Source organism: Cheilinus undulatus, linkage group 8, assembly GCF_018320785.1.
Source record: "Cheilinus undulatus linkage group 8, ASM1832078v1, whole genome shotgun sequence".
Classification (NCBI taxonomy): Eukaryota; Metazoa; Chordata; class Actinopteri; order Labriformes; family Labridae; genus Cheilinus; species Cheilinus undulatus.
In genome coordinates this window covers 24,122,780-24,135,380 of record NC_054872.1, presented here as the reverse complement: position 1 = coordinate 24,135,380, position 12,601 = coordinate 24,122,780, and the positions used below count along the sequence as shown (strand labels likewise).

Here is a 12,601-nt window from a genome sequence, read left to right as displayed (position 1 = left end):
CTGATATGTTGGTGATTATGTGATCTTCCTGGTGCATGACTAACTTCTTCAGTTTAACTTCAAAGTGCTTGACATTAAGAAATGCTTCAGCAGTACTTTGTGTTTAGTTATTCTCTTCAGTGGTTTGCAATCTAAATGCTAAAATAAGCAGCTATCAGTCATGCACACAAACCTTGTATTCAGGTGTTCTGTAGTTGAATTTTTTTTTTAGAAAAGGCAAAGTGGGATATATCTTTAATTTAAGCTTATTTGAGTACCTGCTGAACAGGACAAAAGCACAGCTGAAGGGATCCACGTAATTCCTTTTGGAAAAGGTAAACATACGTCCTGTCAGTCTGCGAGTGTGTATGGTTTGGTTTATGGAAATGAAACGACAGTCAGTCTGACAGACAACATGTTTGTCTACAGGCTGGCTCTGTGCTTTCAGATCAAACTATTGTGTTAAGAGCTTGTTAAGTGTCTGTCTGCTTGAAATGGATTTTCAATTTTAGCTGCAAAACCAATTTAACTGGAGTTTGAGGAGAGCACTTTTTGCTCATTTCCGAACAGGCAAATTAGCATAATTGTCCCATAATGCCTGAATTAGCATCTGTAAATCTTAATTTGATAATGCATCTCCTCCAAGAGGTGGCAGGACGGAATTTGATTACAGTCCTGGATCTCATTAGTCCTCTTTGACAAAGGTCCTTTTCATAACACTGAGATGTCATCAGCTGAAATCTGAATAAAATTAATTCCTTTTCATAGCCGCTCACCAGTCTGAAACCCTCCTCTTAATTATGCACGCTCGCTTTCAACTCTCATCTTTTCTCCTTCAGCAAGAATCTCTAACCTTCTGCTCAAACTCTTCACTGCAGATTTCTGATATTGTGCTGTCAGTAGGATTCTTTGCTTAGTTACAGTCTGTCCTCTTAGTCAGAATTGCTTCTTTTACAACTTATTAGTGTCTCTATCATACAGTAAATTGCACTTTTTAAGTAATACAAGAGCAATACAATGTGTTCATTTTAACAAAATCAAAATTTTTAGTCAGTTGACAAGGGAGACAGCACTCTGGATCCCTTATTTTTTCAAAGGGGGTAACAAGTTTTAATGTTCTATCAGGAGGTATTTTTTCTGCTGTGGTCAAATGGTCATTGGGATATACAGTATGATACAGTGTCTGTAAAAAGCACCAATCCCGTTGGATGTTTTACTCTTTTATTGATTTTATAAATCAATCATGATTAATATAATTCAACTCTTTTGACAGAAAAATTAACAAAAAAACACCTCATTAATGTCAGTATAAAAACAGATTTCTATAAAGTAATGTCAATTAAATAAAATTGTGTAACATTAGTGACAGCATAAATATTCATCCCCTTTAAGTCAGTATTAAGTAGATGCACCTTTGGTTGCAATCACAGCACTGAGTCTGTGGTGATAGGTCTCACTTAGGCTTGCACATCAGGACACTGCTCAATCTCTTACAGGCTGCACAATGAACAGGCATGAACGGACTTTTTCAAATCCAACCACAAATTCTCAATTGGATTGAGGTCTGGGCTTTCACTTGGCCCCTCCAGAACATTCATGTTGTTGTCTATAAACCATTTCTGTGTAGCTTTCGCTGTTTGCTTCAGGTCATCGTCTTGCTGGAAAATAAATCCTCTCCAAAGCCATAGTTCTCCTGTAGCCTGAATAATATTGTTCATTAGGGTTTCCTGTATTTTGCCATTCATTTTACCCTCTACCTTTACAAGTCTTCCAGGGCTGGCTGCCAAAAATCATCCCTACAGCATCATGCTGCCACCACTGTGCCTCATAGCGGTGTGTTTGTGGTGATGTGCAGTGTTTGGTGTCTGCCAAACATAGCATCTTGTCTGATGGCCAGAAGTACCATTTTGGTATCATCAGACCAAAGAACTTTCTCCCACTTTGTGTCTCCAACATGCCTTTTGGTGAACTCTAGTTGAGATTTAAATTAGTTTTCTTCATTAATGGCTTTCTCGTTGCCACTCTCCCATGAAGCTTTGACTGTTTAAGAACCTGGCCAATAGTTGTTGTATACAGAGTCTCTCCCATCTCAGCTGCTGAAGCTTGGAACTCCTTCAGAGTAGTCATAGGTGTCTTGGTGACCTCTCTCACTAGTCTCCTTCTTGCGCAGTCACTCAGAATGTGAGGACGACCTGATCTAGGCAGATTTACACATGTGCTTTCCATTTCTTGATGATGGATTTTACCCTGGGGGATGTTCAGTGTTGAGGATTTTTTTTTTACATCCCCTGTCTTATACTTTTCAATAACCTTTGACCACGATTGATTTTTAACATCAGTTGAAGGATACAACATTCATAGGTGTGAATAGCTTAAATTAGCACTGTATACATATGTTTGCCATTTGTTATATCGTATCTCTTTCATGTAGAACACAAAGCAACTTTTCCCTCTGACACCTGTTTTTTTTCTCTGTTTCAGGAATCCAGAATAAACTGCATTCGCATCGCTCGCAAAGGTATTTAAACATGAATGTTTCTCAGTGACCTTGAATGATTTTTATGCATCTTTTATATGAATATATCTCCTTTTCTGTTACAAGACAATCAATATGAATGCAATCATTGCTGTATTGTTTAGGTCGATTCTGCAGCATTTTTCACCTCTCTGTAAAGCATAAAGGCAGAGATTTGGGCAAATTTAATCTGACGGTCGGTGCCGGTTGTTTAGCGGCGGGCCTCTGAGAAAAGGGCAACAAGCAGGGAGGGATTAGAGGTCAGCCTTTCATCCTGTTTGTTTGGGGGCAGACGCTGGGACACAGTATATCAAAGGCAGTCTCTTTGTTCTCATCAGCAGCCCCAATAGATGGCTACATCTGAGGGCTTTGACCTCAGTGCCGTCCAAAAGGGTCCTCCAGATCAAAACTTCCAGATGGAGCTACCTTGGCCTATCACTATGAGAAAGCCCTCTCTCCCCTTTCCCTTTCTACAGCTCCTGGATTCAAAGGCACATGAAAAGGGCATGGAAATTGACTCTAAATCCTTATGGCAGAAGAGCCCCTCTGCCATAGTCCACTGTCAGATCATGGTGAATAAAAGTCATGTATTCATAGTTATCAGAGCCTTGCAACAGAAAGCAGAGCCTTGCAAGTGAAAAACTCTTAGCAGGGTTTTTTTCTTCTGTGAAGGCCTCTTTTTGTGTGTTAAAAAACGCAAGAGATGTGGCACTCCTCTAGCATAATTCTGAAAGGCAAGGCCAGCCTTTTTAACTCTCACTCCATCTGCCCTGCACAGACACCTGCCTGAGCATTTATTAATTATACTCTCTTATAGCAACGGGCTTCCTCTTCTTTGACACAGAAAGTAAAAAAGAAAAGCTCTAAAAGTCAAGATAGATTAATGTTGATAAGTAGAAAGGCAAGATAACAACAATAGAAGAATAAAAAAAGAGGAGAACTGGAGGTATGATAAGATAAAAAGCAGAAGAAAAGGGGCATAATGGAAAGAATGGGGAGTAATAAATTATAAAGTTGAAGCATTACATCATCCACATGCAGGGTGAAGTAAGGCAAAAAACCTGAGAGGCAAATTGATAGGAAAGACATTCTTAGGGTTATTTCCAATTTCAAGGTGCGACAGGTCAGAGGGTTTTTTTTCCAATCCCTGTGATCCCTCCACCATCATCACAGTCCCTGCATCATTGCGTCCTAAGCCGTTATTATCAAGCAGCCCATCACAAGCAAAGTGGAGGCAAATGATTCTGGCTTGGATAACAAAGCTGGAGATTACATTTCAACTTCCAGGTGACAGTTTAATTAAGGATCCTCTGGCAGGCTCAGCACCACAATAGACTTCCATTCCTCCTCTAAGTGCCAATTTCCAGCGTCGGGGCAGCTGGCAGGTGCATGGATTCATGTGGAAATCTATTTCATGCTCATGTTTGGTTTAATAGAATATTCGAGGCTAAATGTGGCAGAACCACCTTATCCATCCGAAATGTCGGAAATTGATTTCTCACCTTCTAATCTAAACTTCCAGCCAATAAAGCACCCGCTGTGTTTCATGTGTTCATGCGATTTTAATAAAGTCACAGCAAGAACCAAACATCCACTGCTGAGTCTTTGAATGAAACACCTTGAGACAGAATGAATTCTCTGATGTTTTCTCTAAAAGATGCTCACAGACGCAAAGGCATCTTTTATGCCAGTGTGTCTGTGTTTGAACACAAAAAAAATCCACAAAGAATAGCATTTGATTCAGCCTGAATAAGCCTACTCCTACCACTACTGCAAAGTAAAGTAAGTGTATCAGATGTTACTCTGAACAGCCCACACACAAATGTCACACTTTTAGAACAACACGGTGTGTAGAGGGAGAAATTTGAAAAGCTAATTTTCTGAGGAGTTTAAGAAGAAAGAGTTTGTTTCTGATATCAAGCCAATGACTCATTTTCTTCATTCAGATTTGCCAAACAGAATTGATTAGAAAATTCTGCCCAGTGATGAAAAAATGTTGTCACTCTTTTATCTCGGAGGGTTCTAACGCGCCCACAAAGCGCTCACGGCTGCAGACATTTGGGCTAAAACATGCTTTTTCATTCTCCCTGCCCTAGATCTGATTCCTCCCCAGCAGGCTGTAAGATGGAGCACTATCCTCGGGCCTGCTCTGACTTTCTGCCACTCCGCTCATAGGTTCTGGCTCAGAAGGGCTAGTTCCAGGGCTGTCACAGCCTGGAGGACAGGCTGACATGGACGCACACGCTAGAAAAAACTAGATCAGGAGGGCCCTTGCAACAAGACAAAGAAAGGTCTGCTGTTCGGCACCATTTACATAAGTATGAAGCTTTATGCCACAGAAATGAATACCCTGCTATTATGATAACGACCTCTCCAGCAGCTCACAGACACCGGGGCACCTTGAGATTATACTGCAGGGCCGTGTGGATGACTTGTGATGAGGAAAATGTGATATTTTATTCAGTGTGGAAAAGAACGACCCTTTAACTTTTAGTGCTTGTTCTGTTGCTCAAAAACATGCTATTACAACATCACGAGGTTTCGGATTATTGAAGCAATGACATTCAAACTTCAAGATTAATAACAGATTGAACAACAAAATGCGGCAAGACTGTTTTGTACATGACTAATCGGTTTGGCAAATTAGTTTGCATCTATAAGCTGGCTTATTACAACCTTTACTAAGAATTGTTTGATCTGTTTATAGTCGTGCCTTTGTTGATGTTCTCCCTTCCTTCTTTGTAAACCTCATTAAATATCTTCTAGAGTCCAAATAGCCGTTTGACAAGCTTTTAGACAACCCTTCATTCTGCTGCCAGATGATGATTTCGTTAGTCAGAGCGTACAGTTGTATTCAAAATAATAGCAGTGTGTTTGAATTGGTGAGTAAAGCTCAAAATCCTTATAATAGATTTTATTTTCATGCATGCAAATGCATTGGAGACACTGCACATTTTATTCCAAATCAAAAGATGAAGAAAAATTTATCAAATTTGTTATGACTTCACAGAAAGTGAAGGAAAATGAATATTATGCTGTTTGAAAAAATAACAGTCTGCATTTTTCTGTACAAACTCAAACAATATCTGTGTAAACTGAAAAATGGTTGAAGATTTAGCTTTCCTGCTAATCACTGAACTGATAATTAGTTGTATAACCACTGTTTCTAGGAACTGATTCACACCCATGTAGCATGGAGATGACCAACTTATGGCACCTATAAACACGTAGTACTGCTGGACGATTAGGCTACATTCCACAGTCCCTCTGTATTTCTTGTCTTTTCCTTTGAAACAGCATTTTTTATGTCACCCCACAAGTTTTCTATGGATTAAGTTCTGCAGATTGGGCAGGCCACCCCATAACATTAATCTTGTTGGTCTGGAATCAAGACATTGCTTGCTTACTTATGTGTTTGGGGTTGTTTTTTTTTTTTTAAACATTTTAAAAGCATTTCCTCTTTGGAGTAAGGCAGCATGACCTCTTGAAGTGTTTTGATGTAGTCAAACATGATCTGTGATATGCAGTAAATGGGCCTGACATCATAGTATGAGAAACATCCCCCACTTGTGCCACCATTCTTCACAGTCTTCACAAACCTTTTTCCACCAAGCTAGTTCCAGTGCTAGTTTGGAGCTAGACCTTGACCTAGCACCAGTTGTTTGGGTTTCCACAGCCAAAGACCCGGCTCTGGGCCAGAAAAACTGGTTCTAGCTTGGAGCCAACTCCTTGCTGGACAAGAGAAAAGAACTGGCATATGTCCGGACCTTTGTGCTCAGTTGCGGGCTGCATGCTTACGTCTAAGGCAGGGGGGTGGTATCAGAACATAACAAGGAAGAGCTCTGTTTTGTAAAGACTAAAGTTTGGCTTCAGGGGAAACTCTAAAACTATGGTGAAAATGGACATAAACCAAAGAAGTGGTCCAGGGAGGTGACAAGCACAGTAATGTTTACAGAAACAGAATGATGCAGCTGTGGGAGAGGACTTCAGTCTGAGGAAAAGCAAATGGTTCTTTGGCGGTTCTGAAATTGAACCAATTCTGAACCAGCTCCAGCTTTAACCTAGCTCCAACACTGGAACTGGATGGTAGAAAAGAGGTAACAGTGTACTTTGGCTCAAATTCAGCGTTTGAGTGTCATCTGAAAAATGGTCTGCAGCCCCTGGACCAAAAGAGAACAATTTTGCTTTCATTATTTCGCAAAATTTTCGTTGTTTCTCTTTAGGCCAGTCAATGTTTTCCATGGAAAATTGTAACCTCCTCAGCGTATGTTGTTTTTTCAACTATTAGACACTGTGGGGCTTTTGGTTTCCATTTTAAAGACTCTGAGATTACTTTAGCTGAGCAGAAATAAAAATAGTGATTGATCTGGTTAGTGATGCTGAACGCAATGGTATCTTCTAGAGTCCAAATAGCTGTCTGACAATCTTTCAGAGAGTCTTTACTCTGCTGTCAGACAATGATTTGGTTAGTCAGAGCATATCTCCTAGTGCTGCAGGTTTGTTTTGTTAGACAACATGGGCACAATGTTGTTTTTCTTTATTTAGGTGCCTCTCAGTTATTTTAAAAAATACCAGATACTGAAATATAGCATTTGCAGTAAGAAGACCATTGTAATTCAGGGACTCTCCTCACACTGGTGTAGATAAGCAGTGTGAACGTCTGCACTGTTGTGTAAAAAGCTTGCATTGGTAAAGAAGAAAGTTTTATAGGCATGGATGATAAGTTTTTCGAGGCTGTGAATTTTTCAATTTATTTTTTCTTCGACACCTCTATCCTTTGTACGCCATTTTCATTGTGCCTGTGAATTGTGTGTTTGTGCTTCTGTCCTCAGCTGCCTGCAAAGATCACCGTAAGGCGCTGGAAGTGTCCCAACACTCTGAGGAGATGGGTCTGATTCTCGGGGTGTGTGCCGGTGGCCTCATTGTCCTCATCCTTCTGCTCGGCGCCGTCATCATCATCATTAAGAAAGGGTAAACTTCTGCTGATAATCGATGAGCACAAAACATGCCTCATTATGCACAAACACACCTTCCACGTTGCTTTTCTCTTTATGTTTTGTTCCAAACAGTTTGATAATCATTTTTTATGCTTGCTAAACTTTCAGTAAAGGTCACTCTTGTTTGGGAGAGAAGCCGGACCAACAGCCAGAGCTGTATTGTTTTCATTCCCTCATGACGCACCAGAGGGACCAAACAACTCTCATCTGCAGAGCCCATCTGAGTGTGAAGTATTTAATTAGAGGCGGATGGAATTCAATTAACCACTTAATTACGCTCACTGAGCAGAGGCCTGACCCTTAAATGAGATGCTAATTGGGAGGGAAAAGGTGTGCTTTTAGAGATTATTAGCCAATGATCCCACAGGTCTACATGAGATCAGCTACCTTTAGCCCTGCGTCTGTTTAGCCGTCCCAAACAGAGCTTGACCTGCTCCACTTAAATAAGATTTATTTTTATCTAAAGAACCTGCCACACTAAATGGGAAGTTATCCAGGGCCCATGCAATCATTTCTAAAAGGCTGACACAGCGCTCAGGCTAATATTGAAGAATTTCAACAGTCTCCACCTTCTCTGCACATTAGCCACCGCTAAGCCACCATGAAGATCGCTCTAAGAGAATTGATTGCTAAATTTGCTGTGACAGGAAACCTTGTGGTCTAGTCCTTGAAGTGTAACGCAGAGATATATTTGATAGACAGAAACATTTTCTGCCTCTCTTGGGTTTGATCTGTCAGCGCCTGCTTGATAGATGCATGTGTCATACAGCCGAGCTCATTGGAAGACGCTTCTCATTTTCACAGTAATCAATGCATTCTGCTATCATTTGACATTACTTTCATCTTACATCTCTTCTTTCTCTTGATTTTTTTTTTGTTTTCTCCTTCTCCTGCTCTCTTGCCAGAAGGGACTACTACTCTTACTATCCGTAAGTGACTTTGCTTTTCCATCGTTCTGTGATCCATCATGTACATGCCTGTGCTTTGGCTGTCAATCATAAGTTTTAGAGGAAAACATGAGCTGTCTGTCCTTCTTTCAGACTATCTCTACCCTAAATCATTTGGTAATTTCCCTCTTACTAAACGCAACATTTTTTTCTCTTTTTCTTTCCATCTTTTCTTTCCAACCCAAACCCCTTCTTCCATCTTCTTCTTTATCTACCAATAGGAAACAAGTGAACATGAATAAGACACCCATTACCTACCGACAGGAGAAGAGTCATTTAGGCTCCATGGAGCGCAGTTTCACAGACCAGAGCACCCTACAGGAGGATGAAAGGATGGCTCTTTCCTTCATGGATGCACACACCTGCGGCACACGCAGTAAGACTCACACATACAACACACATGCCTACCACAACTACACAACGCAATTTCAGACTTGATGTACAGCATCGCTCGCTTTGTAATCTTGTTGACCGTCACTCCTTCAATCCATAAATATGTGAATCATCCTGAGAGACAGTTATCATGCTGCGTGAAAAATAGTCTGCGCTACGACTTACCCGCAGCTATTCACTGAATTTCACAAGATGGCAAAAAAAGGGACAGTTTCACAAGTGAGGCAACATCTTTGAATGAATCAAAAGAAATGATTTGTCACTACATTTCATCTTGATCTGCCTTCTTGCGTTGTCAGTCTTGCTGAGAGAGAAAGACAGATGTGTTTACTCTAAAGTTGGTACTGATCTTGGTCTGCTTCACTCCTCAACCGAGACAGGGCTGCTGTCACATCTATGTAAGATCTGTTATGAAGACATTTTTGCCTTATCAAAGTGGCATTTACAGTGCTCTGTGTGTCTGTATCGGCAGTCAGAGTGCCATTATGTGAGGTTAATGTATTTTTACCAAGGATTGTGCTTCAAAATAAGACAACATATTTAATGTTTAATACCACAGCCTGTCTTCTTTATGAATTCTTCAGCGTGAGTCACTCTGAAATGACCAATTTGTCCGTGTGTGGTGCAGGTGATGCTCGTAGTTCAGTGAATGAGGCTAGCAGCCTGCTGGGAGGCTCCCCGAGGCATCAGTGTGGACGTAAAGGCTCGCCCTACCACACAGGGCAGCTTCACCCCGCTGTCCGAGTGGCTGACCTTCTCCAGCACATCAACCAGATGAAAACCGCCGAAGGCTATGGCTTTAAGCAGGAGTATGAGGTGAGAGGGCGCCATTACACCCTTTACTTAGACAACAATGACAGCTATCACACTTTGCTCTCCCTGTATAAAAGGAGCAGCATCAAACACTGATGGATGTTTTAAAAGAGATTTCAAAGTGAAAAATGCCTGCAGTAATGCTGTAATTATAATTTTAGTTACTGATTTGTGCTGTAAAAACAACAAAACTGACAAAAGTTGGTCTTTTTATTGTTTACGTGTAACTAGTTAGACCTACTTCAAGGTAAACAATGATTTACTTTTAACAGTAGATAGAAGGGAGGGAGTGATTTTAATACTTTTAGATGTCAGTGCAGCTTTTGATGTTTGTCATGCTATTTTAATTGATTGTCCTAGAAATTAGGTGGGCATCAGTGACACTGCTCTTAGTTGATTTTATTCCTATTTTTTAAAGCCAACCTTTGCAGTCACCATTGGTAATCACTACTACCTCTACCATTGCCTCTGGTGTACCACAAAGTTCGGATTTAGGTCAGATTTTATTTTCTATTTCTTTGACCAAATCATTCAGAACAACAAAGTCTCCTATCACTGTTATGCAGATAACACAGATATATATATACAGATATATATACCTGCCCTTGAGATCTAGGAACCCTGTAAGCCTTACCTGCTGTCACAGATTGCCTGAATGACATTAACTGTTGGATAGCACAAAACGTCTCAGCCTTAGAAACCTAAATTATATTGTTTAACTCTCACTATTCCTCTTCTATCAATATCCTTGGCTCCCTTGCAGCAAATATTAAACCAATTGCCAGAAATTTAGGTGTCCTGTTTGATAATAATCTCACATTTTAATCAGATGGAAAATCTTGCTTTCACCAATTATGTACCAAAATAAAAATAATACCAACTCAACAGGACCTAAAACAACTAATTTATTCATATTTTGCAGATTGGACTAGTGTTACTCAATTCTCTGGTTTAAACCATAAATCCTTATTACTTCTAGCTTGTCAAAAATGCAGCAGCTTGGCTTCTCTGGTTTTTTTTATCAGACCCTCAGATTCTCAGGTGGGGTTTGCCTGGTCTTTTCAAAGTCAAGACTCAAAACTAAAGGTGACCAAGCATTCTCCACCAGAGCCCCTCAACTTTGGAACAACCTGCCTGAAGAGATAAGGCGTGTAGAATCAGTTGCTTCTTTTAAATCACTTCTGAAAACCCATTGTTACAGACTTGAATTTTATCTTCTTACAGATTTTCACCTTCCTTATAAATGTCTAGAATAATTTGTTTTCTCTCATTTGTTATCTTACTTTTACAACCTATTAACCTGACTATATTTTGTTGCCCTTTTGGCTATTGCCTTCCCCTCTTTAATGCTTGGATCTCTTCATTGGTTTCCTTTTGAATACTTTTGCCATTGTATTTGTTCATTTTAATGACTATATTTATAGGGCTTATTTTCCCTTGATTGTACTCTTTATTTATATGTTACTGTTTTTATTGGCTCTTGTTCTGTTTGTTCTCCTCTGCTCTCTATTGTGAATACTCACATCTTCTTAGATCTTTGGTCTTCTTGGTCTCAAACTGTGTAGCTGGGTTCTTGTGTTGTCTTTGTTCCTATGGTTTTATAGTACCTATGATATCTACACTCTACTGATTTCCTGTGATGTCTTAGTTTGCATGATATCTCATGATGTCAAGGTTCTTGATGTCTTATAATGAGTTATTGTCTTGGTCAGGTTTTTGCTCAGGTTCTTGAGCTGCTTGGGTTCAGTTGTTATTGGGTGTCTTTTTCTGTTGCCTTTTCTTGTGTTAGAGCTATGTTGCATTGTTCTTATGTTTTTCTCTGCACTTGTCAAAGTGGTTTGTAAACCCTTGTTTTTAAAAGGGCAATACAAAAAGAGTTATTAATTATTTATTGATATAAACTCAAACTAAAGTCCTAAACAATCCAGTGTCACAGTTGAAGCCTCTTTCACCTTCTTTTTATTGTTGAGCTGCAAGTAAAACTGGTCTAGTAACCTATATTTTTATATACGCTATCAGAGGTTTGACATGTTTCCATACTGAGCTTGCCAGTGATCATATTGAATCTCAGTTCTATTAGGGAGAGAAATGCGTCCTGCATGCTTTCTACCACTTCCTGTGAAGTATTTTTTTTATAGTGCTCTGTGAGGAAACTGTTGTAGCAGAAGTTTTTTGGAGCAGCAGAATACCTCAGAAGTTGAAGCATCGCTGCTTTACTATCAGTAGTGCATAATGTTAACATCATTGAATCTGCTTGTATATGAATAGAAAGTGCTGTCTTGTGAAGTAACTGTACATAAGATATTTACTTTCTCCCCATCTCTCTCTCTCAGAGCTCTACAAAATCATTTCTGGCTATAAACCCACCACCAGCTACCTTGACAGTATTCCTACCAAGTTGCTGAAAGGTTCTGTGAAAATATTGTCTTAGCCTTGTTGATATTAACAGCTCCCTGTTCACTGGAATTGCCTCACAAGAACTTAAAGATGATATGGTTCAGCCCTTATTTAAAAAAAAAAAAGCAGGCCTAGATCTACAAATACTGAAAACTTACAGAACCTCCTCAAAACTTCTTTTTCCAACATTTGGAAACAAAGGTGACAACGTTGCATACCAGTGAGCTCAAATGGGAAAAATGGTGCACAGTTCAAAGTTATGAGCCCAAATCTACATTTTCTTGTCTCTGCTTTGCAGTTTTTAAAAACCTGTACCCTAAAAAAAGTTTTAAAAAAGATGAGTTTTCAATTGCCTAAAGTGTTGTTTGTGCATGTAGGAAAGGTCAGTTGCACAAAGGGAACCTCAGTGTTCACAAATAACTGCCTCCATGTGGGGAAGTACTTGTAAATATTAAACACTTCACTGTTAAATACACTCATTTTCCTTCTTTAGGATTTAAAAAAAAGATCTTGAGTTTAATGTGAACATTCAGAGTTTCTATGGTGGTAGCACAGTTATT

At 39.6% G+C, this 12,601-nt stretch overlaps 1 protein-coding gene across 2 annotated transcripts in view; it reads left to right on the top strand.

Moving 5' to 3' along the window:
• The window catches only part of ptprub (protein tyrosine phosphatase receptor type Ub), a 292,943-nt gene that overhangs the window by 215,270 nt on the left and 65,072 nt on the right, over nt 1–12,601 (top strand). Inside the window, exons 13-17 of one of the 2 annotated variants that reach the window (XM_041793096.1) lie at nt 2,461–2,497; nt 7,327–7,465; nt 8,397–8,420; nt 8,660–8,814; nt 9,460–9,647. In XM_041793096.1, the coding sequence (XP_041649030.1) occupies nt 2,461–2,497; nt 7,327–7,465; nt 8,397–8,420; nt 8,660–8,814; nt 9,460–9,647 (543 nt within the window). The remainder of the gene's footprint in view (nt 1–2,460; nt 2,498–7,326; nt 7,466–8,396; nt 8,421–8,659; nt 8,815–9,459; nt 9,648–12,601) is intronic. The other variant, XM_041793097.1, reaches the window with a different exon arrangement.